This window comes from Dromaius novaehollandiae, chromosome 1 (genome assembly GCF_036370855.1).
Source record: "Dromaius novaehollandiae isolate bDroNov1 chromosome 1, bDroNov1.hap1, whole genome shotgun sequence".
In the NCBI taxonomy this organism is placed as follows: Eukaryota; Metazoa; Chordata; class Aves; order Casuariiformes; family Dromaiidae; genus Dromaius; species Dromaius novaehollandiae.
In genome coordinates, this window is record NC_088098.1 from 11,677,537 (window position 1) to 11,690,905 (window position 13,369).

The window sequence follows — 13,369 nt, forward strand, 5'->3', positions numbered from 1 at the left end:
AATGGGAAAATTATGTCATGAACCTCTGATGCATTGGAAAAGGAAGAGAACATTTCTTTTCCATTGATAGACTGGAAGTCAATTGAGAATTAAATGCATAGAAACAAGATTTGTGTCCTGAGCCTGCACATGTTGTTACGCAAGCTGGCCTTTGTTAAAATCCCTCCTCACTCGCTTGAGGACACGCAATAGAAAGTTTGCACATCAAGTTCTGCTCTGTCCCACCCAATTTCCTTAGTTTCCTGTATTTTTTCTCTGTGCATCCCAACCTAATGCCAATGCAGTCTCTCCCACTCCAAGCTGTTGGTCTTTCCCCAGGAAACAAACCCCCTTAATTTCTTGACAGATACAGCATGTTTCTCTCACATTCTCTATCTTACCTGACCCTCCAGAAGTGTTTCTGCACTACTCTAAAATGCCCAGGTTTCAAATGGTCTTGAAAAATAAGAATTGATTAAAAAACAGCTCCCTTCTTGACCTTTCCATCTGCTCCAATTAATTTTTTCCTCCCTCTGATTTTTCTGGAAACTCCCTGGTTGTGCTGTTGCTTGCACTGCCTTGACCTCTTTTCGTCTAGCTGCTTTGTATCCCCAGAAATCTCATTCGTGTCCTTCCTGCAGCACAGATGCTGTTGCCAGCATCACCAGTGAACTCCTACCTCTCTTGCCTTGTCTTTACTCATCTGCTCTTAACCAGTTCTATATTTGACAAAGTGATTAAACTTATTTCTACGTGATTTTTCTCCCTGTTCTGGGCTCTCTTTTAACTCTAGTGTCTTTTTCACCTTGCAACCTGGCAGGACGAATCAGAGAACCACACAAATCCATGCAGCAGAGGAATATAAGAGGAGAGGAATTGGAGAGATGTACTGAGAGATGCTGGCAGTGACTGAAGAAAGAAGAAGGAGCCAGAGCCCTTCCTGCTCCTCCGTGCTCCTCCTGCCTGCGCTGCCCTTTTATCCACCCTTTCCTCCCTCACCACGTGCTACACTCGACTCTCCTATCATCTCCCTCGTCACCTCTACGGTCATCTCTAAACTGTGAGACTTATTGACACCTGGAGAACCTGGAGATACATTTAGAGAGAAAACAGATATTCACTGACCTGTGGGTATTCACATAGCGCCTGAAGCAATTACCTGTTGCACTAAGTTAAGGTGAAGCTGAGGAAACGATAGCGTTTTACGCACACGTGTTCCAAATGCCTTTGCCATCCACGTCTCCCATATCCTTCTGTGGTGTCTTATCATGAGACCAGGTTGTTCTGTTCAAGTCCAGGTATCAACTTGCTTTTATCTTTGTCAGAAAATATGAGAGGTTTGATGTGCAGATTTATGTGTATGGGCACTGGACTCTTGCTGACAATAGATTTGTGGGGGTTCTCAAATGGGGAAGAACAAAACAAAGAGGCTGAAATATATGTTTATAGGCAAACAAAACAAAACAAAACAACAACAACAAAAAAACCCTAAGAAGTAAAAGAAAGAAAATTAAGGACAAAAAATTGTGACCTCTGAGTTCTGAGGAAGGTTTGGCTGTTTCAGAAGCTAGGCTGTACATTGCAACTAAAAGAAGGGGAAAAAATTAGCCAGCAGAAGTTTTACAGTATCCTGATAATTAGTAAAAGATTACAAGCTTTTTGCACAAGCCTGGTTCATGTCTGTGCATGCAGGCTTCATCCTTGTTGGATGTCCATTCAGATCAAAAACTTCTTTGTGAAACCAGGAAATGCATATGAAGGGCTGGGTGACAACCTGCTAGCTAAAGGGACAGCCTGGACTTTTTGCCAGTATAAATATATTTACATTAGTATCTAATCAGCATACCTAGGTCATTTAATGGTGAATTTTTCCATATTTTTTTACTAACGTAAGGTCTAGGCACACATTTCCTGGGGCAGTGGAAGACTGGCTTTGTCAGTACTTCGGGTTGATGTAGTGTGTGCTCCCAGATGATGTGATGTGATGTGGCAATACACAATTTTGGATCAAGTTGCAAAGCCCTAGAAGTGCTCTAAAATAGATGAAGGTCAACCATCAAATGAGTATTTCTCCTGATTCCTCAGACCAGTATCAGATAAATATGTAAGGCTCAGGCCCTATGAATAGGTTTCACTAATGCAGTTTTTCCAGTTTCATTATACTAGCAAAATCCTCCAGGGTACATCTAAACTACAGTTTAAAGGTGCACAGGCATCCAGTATAGGCAATGCCTGTCCCAGTGTTAAGATAGCTGTTCGTGTTCAGCGTGTCCAGTTATCTTATGCAAAGCATGGGAGCGCAGGACAGAGCTGTCTGACATGGCACCAGCCGTCACCGGGACAGCCACAGGGTGTCACGCAGAACCATCCAGAGGTACTAGCGTAGCTCACAAATCAGTGCTGTTTCTTCAGAATTGTGTTAAACCTGAATTAGTAAATCCTACCTCCTAGCAGAGCTGACAAGCTTGTGTGGAGGTGTTCAAGATACCACTAAACAAATTCCTGAGCAACTGGATCTAATTCAACCTGCTTTGAGCAGGATGTTTGACTCGATGACCTTCACAGGTCTCTTCCAACCTAAATTATTCTGTGAGCCGATGCAGATGCAGCTATACTGCATCCAGTTCCACTGTTAGTGCCATCTCCATATTAAACTCCACTGAAAAATGCTAGGCCTGCCCTTAGGTATAAGAAAAAAAGAGGTTGCGTGGGCATCCTGTGGCTAGCTAACTAAATAGCTAAGCTAAGGGAGCAGTACATTTTGCATTGTGGTCCACGCTGTTTGACTGCAGTTGATTCCTGAGATGGCTACAGTAAAGCTAACTTTGTTATGCACATCAGCTGCAATCTTACCTCCGGATACGTAGTGTGTGTGGTCTGAGTAATTCTCTGATACCCAGAGCAAATGGGAAAACTTCAGGCTCTTGCTGTAAGAAAGAAATGGCGAGTATTTCATCCTGGTCTGTGAAGAGAGCACTTCATTTGCCAGAGCTATGAAAGCGACATTATATTTGCAGATTTGGAACTTACTAGATTCTTTTCATGAAGCTTCATAACTAAGATGATTGCAGTAAAAGGACTATTAATGACTGTCTTCTCGAGTGTGGCTCAGGTCTGCGGATGGAGCCAGCAAGGAACAGTGCTCTGACAAGCAAACAAGCTGACAGTGTTTAGAAACTCCCTTAGAGACACAGGTCCTTTGTTTGGTTTCTCACTCAACAACATGATAAAGAGGAAGAATTTAGGTGGAGCTGATGTAAACTCGGGGAAACGTATCATGATCTTCCTTCAGTTTGCATCCTGGGGACATGAAGGACAGGATCGTAAGGACAATGAAGAACATGCTCCTTCTCTTGGTTTTGCTGCGAGTAATATCTGGTAAGAACATGATTTCATTACACTGCTAAAATTAGAGCACTGTTGGCTGTTATACTTTCTCTTGGGAGCTTTATAATACATATTTAAGGATCAGACGTGGATGGAAAAAATCAAGTAACAATTATTTTCTTACTGAAATAGATTTGAGTTCTGTGGTTACAGAAGTATAATGAAGAAGAGAATTTGCTCCCTCCTTAAGACACTTTGCTTGATGAGACACTTCAGTGTGCAATAGTCACTGCTCAGTATGGCAGTGCTGGGAAAGGAGGTCAGTTCCCCAAGAAACCAGATCTAGTATTAATGCTCTACCATTCTCCTTTCAAATATTGATAACATTAGTATTTGATGAAGTTAAACAAACAACCACACAGAAAAACAGTTGTGGAGAATATTAGTAAAGAAGTACTATTATCTTTGCTCAGTGTAAAAACCTGGGAAATTTGCCAATAAGAGTATGTATATGTTAGTAACTTAAAGTAGACCTTCAAACTGCAGCCTGTGTGTGGCACTTGGAGCACTTCGTATTGCTTGTACGGTCAAATTGCTTTCAAGGCACTGAAAGAACTCTGCCAGCTCTCAGGAACCTCTCAATATTTGGTGTTATTCCCTGATATCCCCAAGCTGTGATCAGGAGACTGCATGTGAATCTCAACTCTCCTGGGAAAACAGTGTCCTTCTAACCTGCATGATTGCAGAGAGAGGAGAGCTTGAAGACATGACTCAAGCATGCTGTAAGGACTAACAAATCACAGCCAAATAAGACTTAAGTATCTATACTTTTCAAAGTCAGTCTCATGATTTCTTTATCTTGGGTGCATAGTTTGTTAATGTTTGGGGTTGGTAATTCTGATAAATAGTGTATTAAATTGCTTCGGGGATGTTTTATTCTCCGAAACAAAGAAGTAACCAAGGACTTGTGAATATGGATGGTGGGCTTTTGTAAAATCATTTGCAAGAAGAATCTGCGTAGATGAAGCACTGAAAATTTCAGTTTAAAAATAATGAGCAAGGAGTAAGAATTTATGATTTAGAAAGAAAAATCCTGAATAAACAGCCAAAGAAAACTCTAGAGATTTTATGAAAATAGGAACTCTTTTCTTTCTGCAGACATTTTAAAAATGTTTTAAATTATTTCATTGATTTTTAAATGATTTTTATTAATAAGCTGTAGCTTGCTGAGACAACTGGATTCATCAGGCACTATCAACAGGAGATTACATGAAAAGTTCAGATCCTCTTATGGAAATATATCCCCAGAAGCTCCCTTTGGCTCAGTCTGATTTGCATAGGTGATTTTTGTTGATGATGTTTTCCAGAATCTTTAAGGACATTGATAAAAGCATAGTCCTTCACTGGGTCCTGCTTCCACTGACATAAATCAGTCACGACTCTGCTGAAATCAGTCCTGTGGAGGTGTCAGTGGGACCTGTTCAGATTTACCTCCCTGTAAAGGTGGTTCCCATCTCACAGTCTCCCACATCCCAGCCTGTACCTCGCCCATTGGCAGGCCACCTCCAAAGATGGTTTTTCACACATGCCAGAGCCAATCCATCCAGCTGTGCCTGGAGCATGGTGTCATGGGGGACCCCATGCAGTAGTGGAGAAGCTCCTGGGCAAGGCTGCAGGTCTGCCTGCTACTGAAGAGACCAAGAGTCTCCCCAGAGGCCAAATCTTCCTCTGCAGTCCAGCCCAGCCGGTTACATGACCAGGGTCCCCATGTTCCCCCCTTCACCTCCCCATATTCGGTGTGTGAAGTCTTGCTGGCTGTGAGAGAAGGACCTTGAGGTGTGTGATGGAGTTGCACTGTCGTAAGAAGTGCTCCAGGAAACCTTGCAAGGACCCGTGCTTCTTGGGGTGAGATGGAGGAAGAAGTGGGCCATGGGACTCCATGCTTTGTCTCATTGACTCATCTATTGTTAATTAGCTTGGCTGTCTGATAAAGCAAAGGCACTGGGATCCAAGCTCTTCTGTGATCCTATGGGGAACAATTATTTTAGAATCCACTAATAGGAATAGTGTCTGTCATACAAAGGTCATACGTGATCTCTCTCTAAAATGCTACAAAATTTTGCTAAAGATTCAGGAAAACAAGATCTTGGAGAATTTGGAGCAAAAGTCTCCAAGGCTTCTTCAAATATCACTGAAAAGCATTGGGACTGAACTCTCTCCCGGCAGATTAAAGATGCTACTGCTGTTGGAGGGATGGCAACTAGGGAGCGCCTCTTTGGCAGCTGATGTGGGCCACCCTTCCCCAGCTGCGTGAGAAGAGGGAGAGGGAAGCGGGTCTGTCCCACTGCCCAGAAGTGCTGGAAAGGAACAGATTCCCCATCGGCATTACATCTCTGAGCTCCGGGCTGAGCGTCCAGGACGTCCAGGTGGAAACATGCTGCAGCCCTAATGGCCTCACTCCAGTTCCAGCAGCAGCTTTTTACCTTGAGGCTGCCCAGCAAAGATAAAGACTCCTGTTACTTTTGCTACGGGAACTGGTGGTGTATGAGCAGCCTGGCCAGTCCCTTGTGTGAGCAGTATCTGCCTCAGTCCTGGCTCATGGTGTGCAGGAAGTTTTGCTAAGCGCAGCCAACTCTCTTGGCAAGTATTTTGGACAAGCTGGCAAAGCCCCACAAGCAATGTAACTCATTCAGTTGTGCTGTATTCTCCTACTGAGGTACCTTGCCAGTTGAGGGACGGGAGGTTACCAAGGTGTTGTCTCAGGACGTGCCCTAAAAGCTGTCCTGATTTACGTTTTCCAGGCACTCTTCACAAGGTGAAGCACTAACTGGCCATTATTAAAATAACACCCCCTCCCCCCCAAATAAACGTCAGAGCAAGCAGATATTTATTCTCACAGAGTCCAGAGGGCTGACTGAGTAGCAAAGAGCTCATGCAAGGCCACTGGCTGCCATAGGGCCCTGTGCTGCTTCCAGGCACTTTTGAACCAGACGTGGCCTTTGCTGGCCTGCGTCTACGCCAAGGAAGGGACTGCTCTTCTTCCAGGCTCACGGCAGGACACGCAATGGCTCGAACCTAAAAGCTGCTGCTCACGCTGCTCGTGAACCAGGCATACACATAGCCATGCTGGAGGGAATAAGAAGAGGGAAAAAGGAGGAAATGGGCTCTGCAGATGGCATACTTCACAAAAATGATCACTTCTTTAGCCACCCTGACCCATGGGATTCAAGGTGCCTTTTGATGTGACTAGGGCATAGAGGTAGCGATTAGCACTGTGGGTGAAACGGAATGGTAGAAACATACTGTGTTTCTTTGTGACTATATGAAGGCAAATCCGAAGGCAAACATTGCAGTAACAATACTACCTTGGCAACAACCACTGTGGATGGCAGTAGTATAGGACTGAATTAGAGAAAAGGTTGATTCCTTTGCCATTGGCGCTGGATTTACTAGAGGGTGATGCCACCATTCATAAGCAAAGGGAGAAGCAAGTCATTTTGTGCTCATTGATGGCAGCTCTTGGCACAAGCTATGTGCTCCTGCTAGCCTAAGATTCCCAGAGGTAATTTTACATTCATTTTCATCTTGCAGGAAGAAGAATCCAGCTGCTTAGGGGCTTACCTGCAACAAGCACCGTGGAAGAAAATGCACCAGCTGGTGTTGCAGTTTATACCTTTAATGTAACTGTTTTTCCGCTGTCTTCTGAGAGTCTTACAATTTATCCTACCATAATCAATTCAAATCCACTTACAAAAGCTTTTGCTATTACACCCATAGGAGGTCTTGCATTCAGGGTGAGTCTCATGTTTAGTTTGCGCAATGTTCTGTCATGTAAACTGATGTGTCCTGGTTTATTGAGAACTGATGGCACATGGTGACTCATCTTTTAATCAGAAAAGAGTTGCAAAGGCAGACTGTGGTAGTATTTGGACATGCTGTAATAGATATGACAAATAAGTAGCACTAGTGTTTACAGTTTTTAATTGTATCTGGGCAAAAAATACTGATCATCATAATTCCATTTGTTCTGTGATAGAAAATGTGATTTTCTAGAAAATCTGAGGTGAAGAAGGACATATAGGACCTGATTTTGCTTTGAGGGCTTGTTCATAGTGTTTCGACTCAATTTATATGGAGTAACTGTGAGTTTAAAGTGCATTATTAAAGCCACACACAGCTCCTGCTTGGCCACTCTCATCTGGAATTGAAGTAGATTTGATTCACCTCCAAAGTAGAGTGAGCTGAGTCAGATCAAAGCCACATTTAATTCTGACTCAGGGTTGTGATACACAAGAAAGTGATCGTGACGTAACAAGTTACCACACACTGCGATGTACTTCTGTCCATTTGTGTGCCCTTCTCCTATGGCAAATGCAAAGCCATTTCTATCAGCTCAGGCTTTTTTTCACTGCAGTGAGCGTTCGTGTGTGGTAACTTGTCATCCCATTGTAACTCGCTCGTATGTCTGAGCCTGAACAGTGACACTGAAGAGTGTCATTAGAAGTGTGGCTTAAAAAATTAATTTGAATTGATTTCCCTGGGTGTTCCCAAGGGAGTTCTGGTTTTCACAGACCTGCTACAGGACCCTGCTCGCTCTCTCTTTGCTGATGTTTCAGGAAGAACATTTGAGGGGAAGTAGGAGCGTGACGCCGGGGGTTTGCGCCTCATTGGTACAACCTGCGCGGTGGGAGGCGGATGCCCGTGCTCCCATGCTCCTGCCTCCCAGCAGATCACCAGAGCTCCACTGTGCCTATTCAGCCATTTGTTTAGCTGCTTTCTGAAGCAGATCACTGAAATGACCTTGGTCAGAAAAGTCTCCAAAAAAAGGTTTTTCACCTGTCAAGCATAGGAACGTGGCCAGACAAACACGTGACCTGGCTCAGCTGAGAGGATATAACAGGCAGACTGGGATGAAGAAGTTAAACCAGCTTTGCTGCTAGAGAATTCATAATGTGCAGCTCCCTTCCTAGGCTGTATTTTGACATTTCGAATTAAAGCTATCCCTTCTGCTGCAAAACACAGCCCTCTACACCACCTTTTCTCTAGCTGCTCGTTCCTCTCCTGTGCCCTCTCTGGGCTGTGCAAGACAAGCGTTTGTGTTGCTGTTTGGTGAATGGGACTGAGAAATTAATCTGGAGGAAGAAGAACATGAAAATAGATAGAAAGTGGCTCCTTGATTTTTTTTCAGAGAATGATACAAGGATGAAAATGAACAGCCAAGAAAGGTGTAGGCTGGAGACTGCTTCCTCCAAAATGACAGCTTATCTTCATTTCAGACCACAGCCCTGTTATCAGAAGGGCCTGTGGGGACTTTGCGTGCCTTGCTGGAACTGTGGCTGTTCTCAGCATTTACTCACTCGCTCAAAGGACTGGAAGGAAAAGGTCAGCCTGGTGCAGATCCGTCTTGAGAAACTCATAATGCAAGCTACATACAAATTCTGTGAATTAGCAGCTGAGGGAATATATTCAATTCATAAGGCAAGGATAAACCCTCATGAGTGTGCTTAGTTCATTTATTTGATGAACATTGTTACTTTTAATTATTTATGCTATTTTGTAGCACATCAGTGCTACATTTTGTCAAAGTAATGTGAGCCAGTAATGAGATGCCTCAGGTTTATCTATTGCCATTAAATCTTGCTGCAATACAGAAAAAGACAGTTTTTCATATATGAAATTATGGGATTTGCAGATCAGCCAAGTACCTGTTAGCACAGGTTCTTCTGTGTTTGCTAAGGCTATTTTTTTCCTGCGGCAACAAGCCTAGGAAATATCACATTTCTTGATGTGTTCTGGGATTTCTGAGAAAGCCACAGTCACAGATCTGAGCCCTGCCCGTTCCTCCTCGCCTTACTCTCGTTTCAAGAGTCCCGTGCAGAGAAGATACGTTGAGCGTGTGACCACGTCCTCCTGCCCGAAGCTGCCCCGCTGCTGCTGCTGACGCAGCCCTGCCTCTGCTGCCTGGGAGCGAAGGCGGGAGCGGGGACTAGCGAGCCTCCAACCTCCAGCGCAGCGCAGCAGACACAGGCCCACGGTCACCTGCACGTCAGGTGGGATAGACAGTTATGGGGTGACTCCAGACTCCCTTTTACTAAGTCTACAGCTCCTTCAAGGGCATGCAGTGCTGCCTTTATAAGTAAGCATTGCTCCTGCCTGGAGGTGGGGTAAGCTGTGGCCCATTCCCACAGTCTGGAAAAGAGAAAAATCTGGATTCGCTTCTTCACTTGCAAGGTCTGTACGAAGGAGGGTGGGAGATGTGACTTAGGCAATCTGGCTGTAGTTACAACACGAGTGAAAATACTTGGCTGTGAATTGGAGGGGTAGTCTCCAGAATACATCATTTCTGCGAAGAATCAGACAGTTTCTCATTCTGAATTGATTGCACCTGTTTACTACATTTAGTTCTCCAGTAAACATTCATTTTGGAGAGTAATCTTCTCCATTGGAGTTGCAAGCTTTTGTAGGAGGTTTTTCTGAGTTAGAGTCATTTTTATGGGCAACTTCTATTTGCACAGTATAGGACAGGGAGAGTTGATCCAGGGAATAGTGGTTGTCTCTTTGGGTATTGTAGCAGAGAGATCCACAGGGTCCTAGGGATCAGCTATTTCATGCACCAGAGCCCCCCAAAAGTGTGTGACCCAGCTCACTCTCCTCCAGCTCTCTCTATTAATTGGCTCTGTTTTGGCTTCTGTCTTCTAATTCTTCTGACACCACTTTTGCATTTGTCCTCTGGCCATGACATCACAGCTATAATCAAAGATTTATTTCATCACTCCCCTTCTATATCCGCTCCAGACTCCTCCATTCCGCACTGTCGTGAATACACCGATACGCTCCCTGGCACACAGGCTGCTGCGAGCCCCAGCGCTTCCTCCCCTCCAGCCCCACAGCCCCCTGCTACTGGTGTTCGAGCTTCGGAATTTTTTTGCTCACGGCGGTTTTAACTTCCTTTCTTGCCCAAGAAGGGGAAGGGTTGATTTCTTTATTAGCTGCAGCAGTGAGGTTCATGGCATGCAACTTCTGGCATCCTGCCGTTGCTCTGGACTCATCCTAAATCCCAAACGCTCCTGCACTCCTCAGGACAAGTTTAAGGGCTTGTCTCCATGCTCCTAACTCTCCCTGAAACAGTGAAGCTGTCCTTGTGCCCAGCAGGTCTTTCTCCTGGCTTGCAGTCTCGTGACAGCTCTGCTGGAGCTTGGTGGGGAAAGGTCAGGACTTGGAGCAGGGGAGCACAAGACGTACCACTGGCCTTGAGAGCAAAGGCTTGTCTGTGAGGGAGCATAGCTCTTCTCAGGCTTTTTCCTTCCCAAACTATTCTTTACACAAAAGGTCCCTGAGTCAGTCCACAAGGCCACAACATTTTGGTCTTTTGATTCTCTTTTTCTGCCATTTCTGCCCTTGACAAGAACTGTGCCAGCAAATAGAAGATGATCTACAATACTGCTCACTGCTTACGGAAGAAAGTTGTCCATTTATATGTATTCGCTCATAGAGACTATAACTTATATCTGTTGCATAGTGTGCTAATAATAATTTATTACATTTCAGGTTGTAACCACTGGAAACCCTGTCCTAGATTATGAAACTATGCCAAAGAGCTTTGATTTACAGATTTTTGTTGAAGATACAAGTGGGAGAACTGACCTTAACACACTGACTGTCCAAGTACAAGATAAAAATGAACCTCCTGTATTTCAAGGAAATATGGCAATTCAAAGTAAGATAATGGTATTTGAAAAGAACAACACTTGAAAAGATGGTATCAGAGATAAAATGTAACTGTGTACAGTGCCTGTAGTTAAGTGGCCTAAACATTTTCCCTTAGGAAAAAGAGGGAGGGACAGGACATTGCTTTTATCAGAGCATTATTTTCAGCTAAAATTGTGAATACTTGATCTCTGGGAATGCCCTTTTAGTTTTGCTGAAGCTTTGACCAGAAATTATTTAGCCATTTTCAAGCATTTGAAGAGTAAAAGGGAACTGTTATTTATACTAATAAATACTTATGTTTTCTTTTTGATGAGATGAGGTGCCCTAGAAGTATGTATTAGAAACTTCAAGATTGGTAGGGATATAACCAGCTAAGCAGGGGTACATGTTTCAGTAGCTTTTTGACAACGGGACTGATTTGGAGAAGCAAGATAGATTTAAAGTGTATTTGATGCATGTGCAATAATTTTTTTGGGGGGGGAAACAGTAAAAATAATGTTCTGCCAATGTTTTATATCTGTATATTGCATTTGCCCCTTCATCTGAGGAATTAAGTGAGATCTCATAGGCTGTGATTTATGATGGTGAAAATGGAAGGAATTCAGGGAAGGTGCAATAGCGAAGAGGCTCCGGCAGTATTAGGAGCGAGGTCGAAGTGTCAAACCCTGGCTGGCATCAGTGCCGGCTTCGCAGGCTGTACAGGAGATGATACAGGGGACTACACTGTCAATAACAAGGACAGCAAATAATTGTCTTGCTCTTTGAGCAATCTTATCTTGTTAATTTACTACTGAGAGGGACCTGAAAAAATTGTAGCACGAGGTAACAGAGTATAATGATGTATGTATTACCTATTCACATACAGTTCAGGTAGTGAGTAAATATATACTCTTATTACTTGCGAGCTATTGAGACCTTGTTTGATGTCCTTGTTAATACTCTAACAGCATTGTGCAGAATAGCATTCAATAATTCAATGTTCAGAACAAAATTTATTTTCTATCTGAAAATATTGCACTGTGATGGGTTCATGGTGTGTACTCAGAACCGGCGGCTGCAGCCCCCAAATCTGGACTAATTCAGCATTATTTAGGGCTGCGACTCATCGCCCTTGGGGAGGTCGGCAGTGCAGAGCGGCTGCAGGCTTGATCCGGACCCCTTTGCTGCTGCTCGGGTTCAGCGCAGCCCTCCTGAAACGCAGCCCGCTCAACCAGCGCCTCTTAAGCACACGGAGGCTCCTGCTTCCACACAATGCTTCGTTTGTAAAGCAAATTAGCTTCCCCGAGGGAAGCGGCTGTGTCATCTTGTCCGTGTAGCTGGTGTCTTGCACATCATGGGTGCTGCTGGAATCTAATAATAATTAAATGTGACACTTCAGGGGATCGGCACAGCATGAAACACCCTCTACGTGGGAGCTTGTTACAAATAAATGCATCAGCTTAACTCTCAGCTAGAGCTGCCATAAATTGGTGAGTGCAGATGTCTGATCTGTCTAACTGTACAGCTTTAGTTAACAGCACCAGCTACAATTAAACACTAATTGCGCATTCGCTGGTTATTAAAAAGCATCTCCCCCTCATTAAACTTTATATTCATATCGTTGTCCTTTGGGAATCCTCATTACTCTGCTCTGGGATCCCCGCTGCTCGGATGAGAAGCTGCACTCAGCAGGGGTCACGCTGGAAATTAATAGTCCAGAAACACAAGGTCCAGCGGACACGAAAGGGCACGAAGTAAATAATGTGATCTAAAGAGCTGACGTTCTGCTGATCGCCGTGCCCGGAGGAAGCTCTCCCGCTGCCAGTGACGCAGTGCGGGACAGCCTGGGCGCACTAAGCCCTGATATGGAAAGAAATGTACTTTGCACTGAATTAGCACCCTTAATAAGGCAACATTTTAAGTTACCGCAGACCATCTACCATTTATTTACCTCGCAGGCCTAAGGGAAAAGCAGGACAGAAGAAGAAAGGTGCTGGGCTCTCCTGGCAGGGGAGGGGGTGGACGGGGAAAGGGGGCTGCCTTCGCCCCATCCATACGGTAGAGAAACGTATGTGGACCATACACACTGTTTTACTCCCTATCCTATGGGCAGCTTGCAGTAGGCTACATATGACGACCAGTCTTTACCTCTAAGGCATGGTCCCTATTGCAGCTATTAGTGACGGTTGCCTGTTTATGCATATGCAGTTGCTGTCTTTTCATCTTTCAAGTATCTGTGCTCTTTCCCATGGAGATTTTGGAACCACCCTTGAGCAGTGAGAACGCACATCAGGCAGTGATACATCTGGAGCTTTGGTGTATCAGCACGTTTGCTGCCGTGTTCTTTATTCTTATCCAATTATCTGACTATATT

At 44.3% G+C, this 13,369-nt stretch overlaps 1 protein-coding gene across 1 annotated transcript in view; it reads left to right on the top strand.

The window, feature by feature from the left end:
• The first annotated feature begins 3,204 nt into the window (after positions 1-3,204).
• CDHR3 (cadherin related family member 3) overlaps positions 3,205-13,369 on the top strand; it is a 37,711-nt gene continuing 27,546 nt past the window's right edge. Inside the window, exons 1-3 of the mRNA XM_026097654.2 lie at positions 3,205-3,357; positions 6,898-7,100; positions 10,855-11,023. Of these exons, the coding sequence (XP_025953439.2) occupies positions 3,288-3,357; positions 6,898-7,100; positions 10,855-11,023 (442 nt within the window). The 5' untranslated portion in view covers positions 3,205-3,287. The remainder of the gene's footprint in view (positions 3,358-6,897; positions 7,101-10,854; positions 11,024-13,369) is intronic.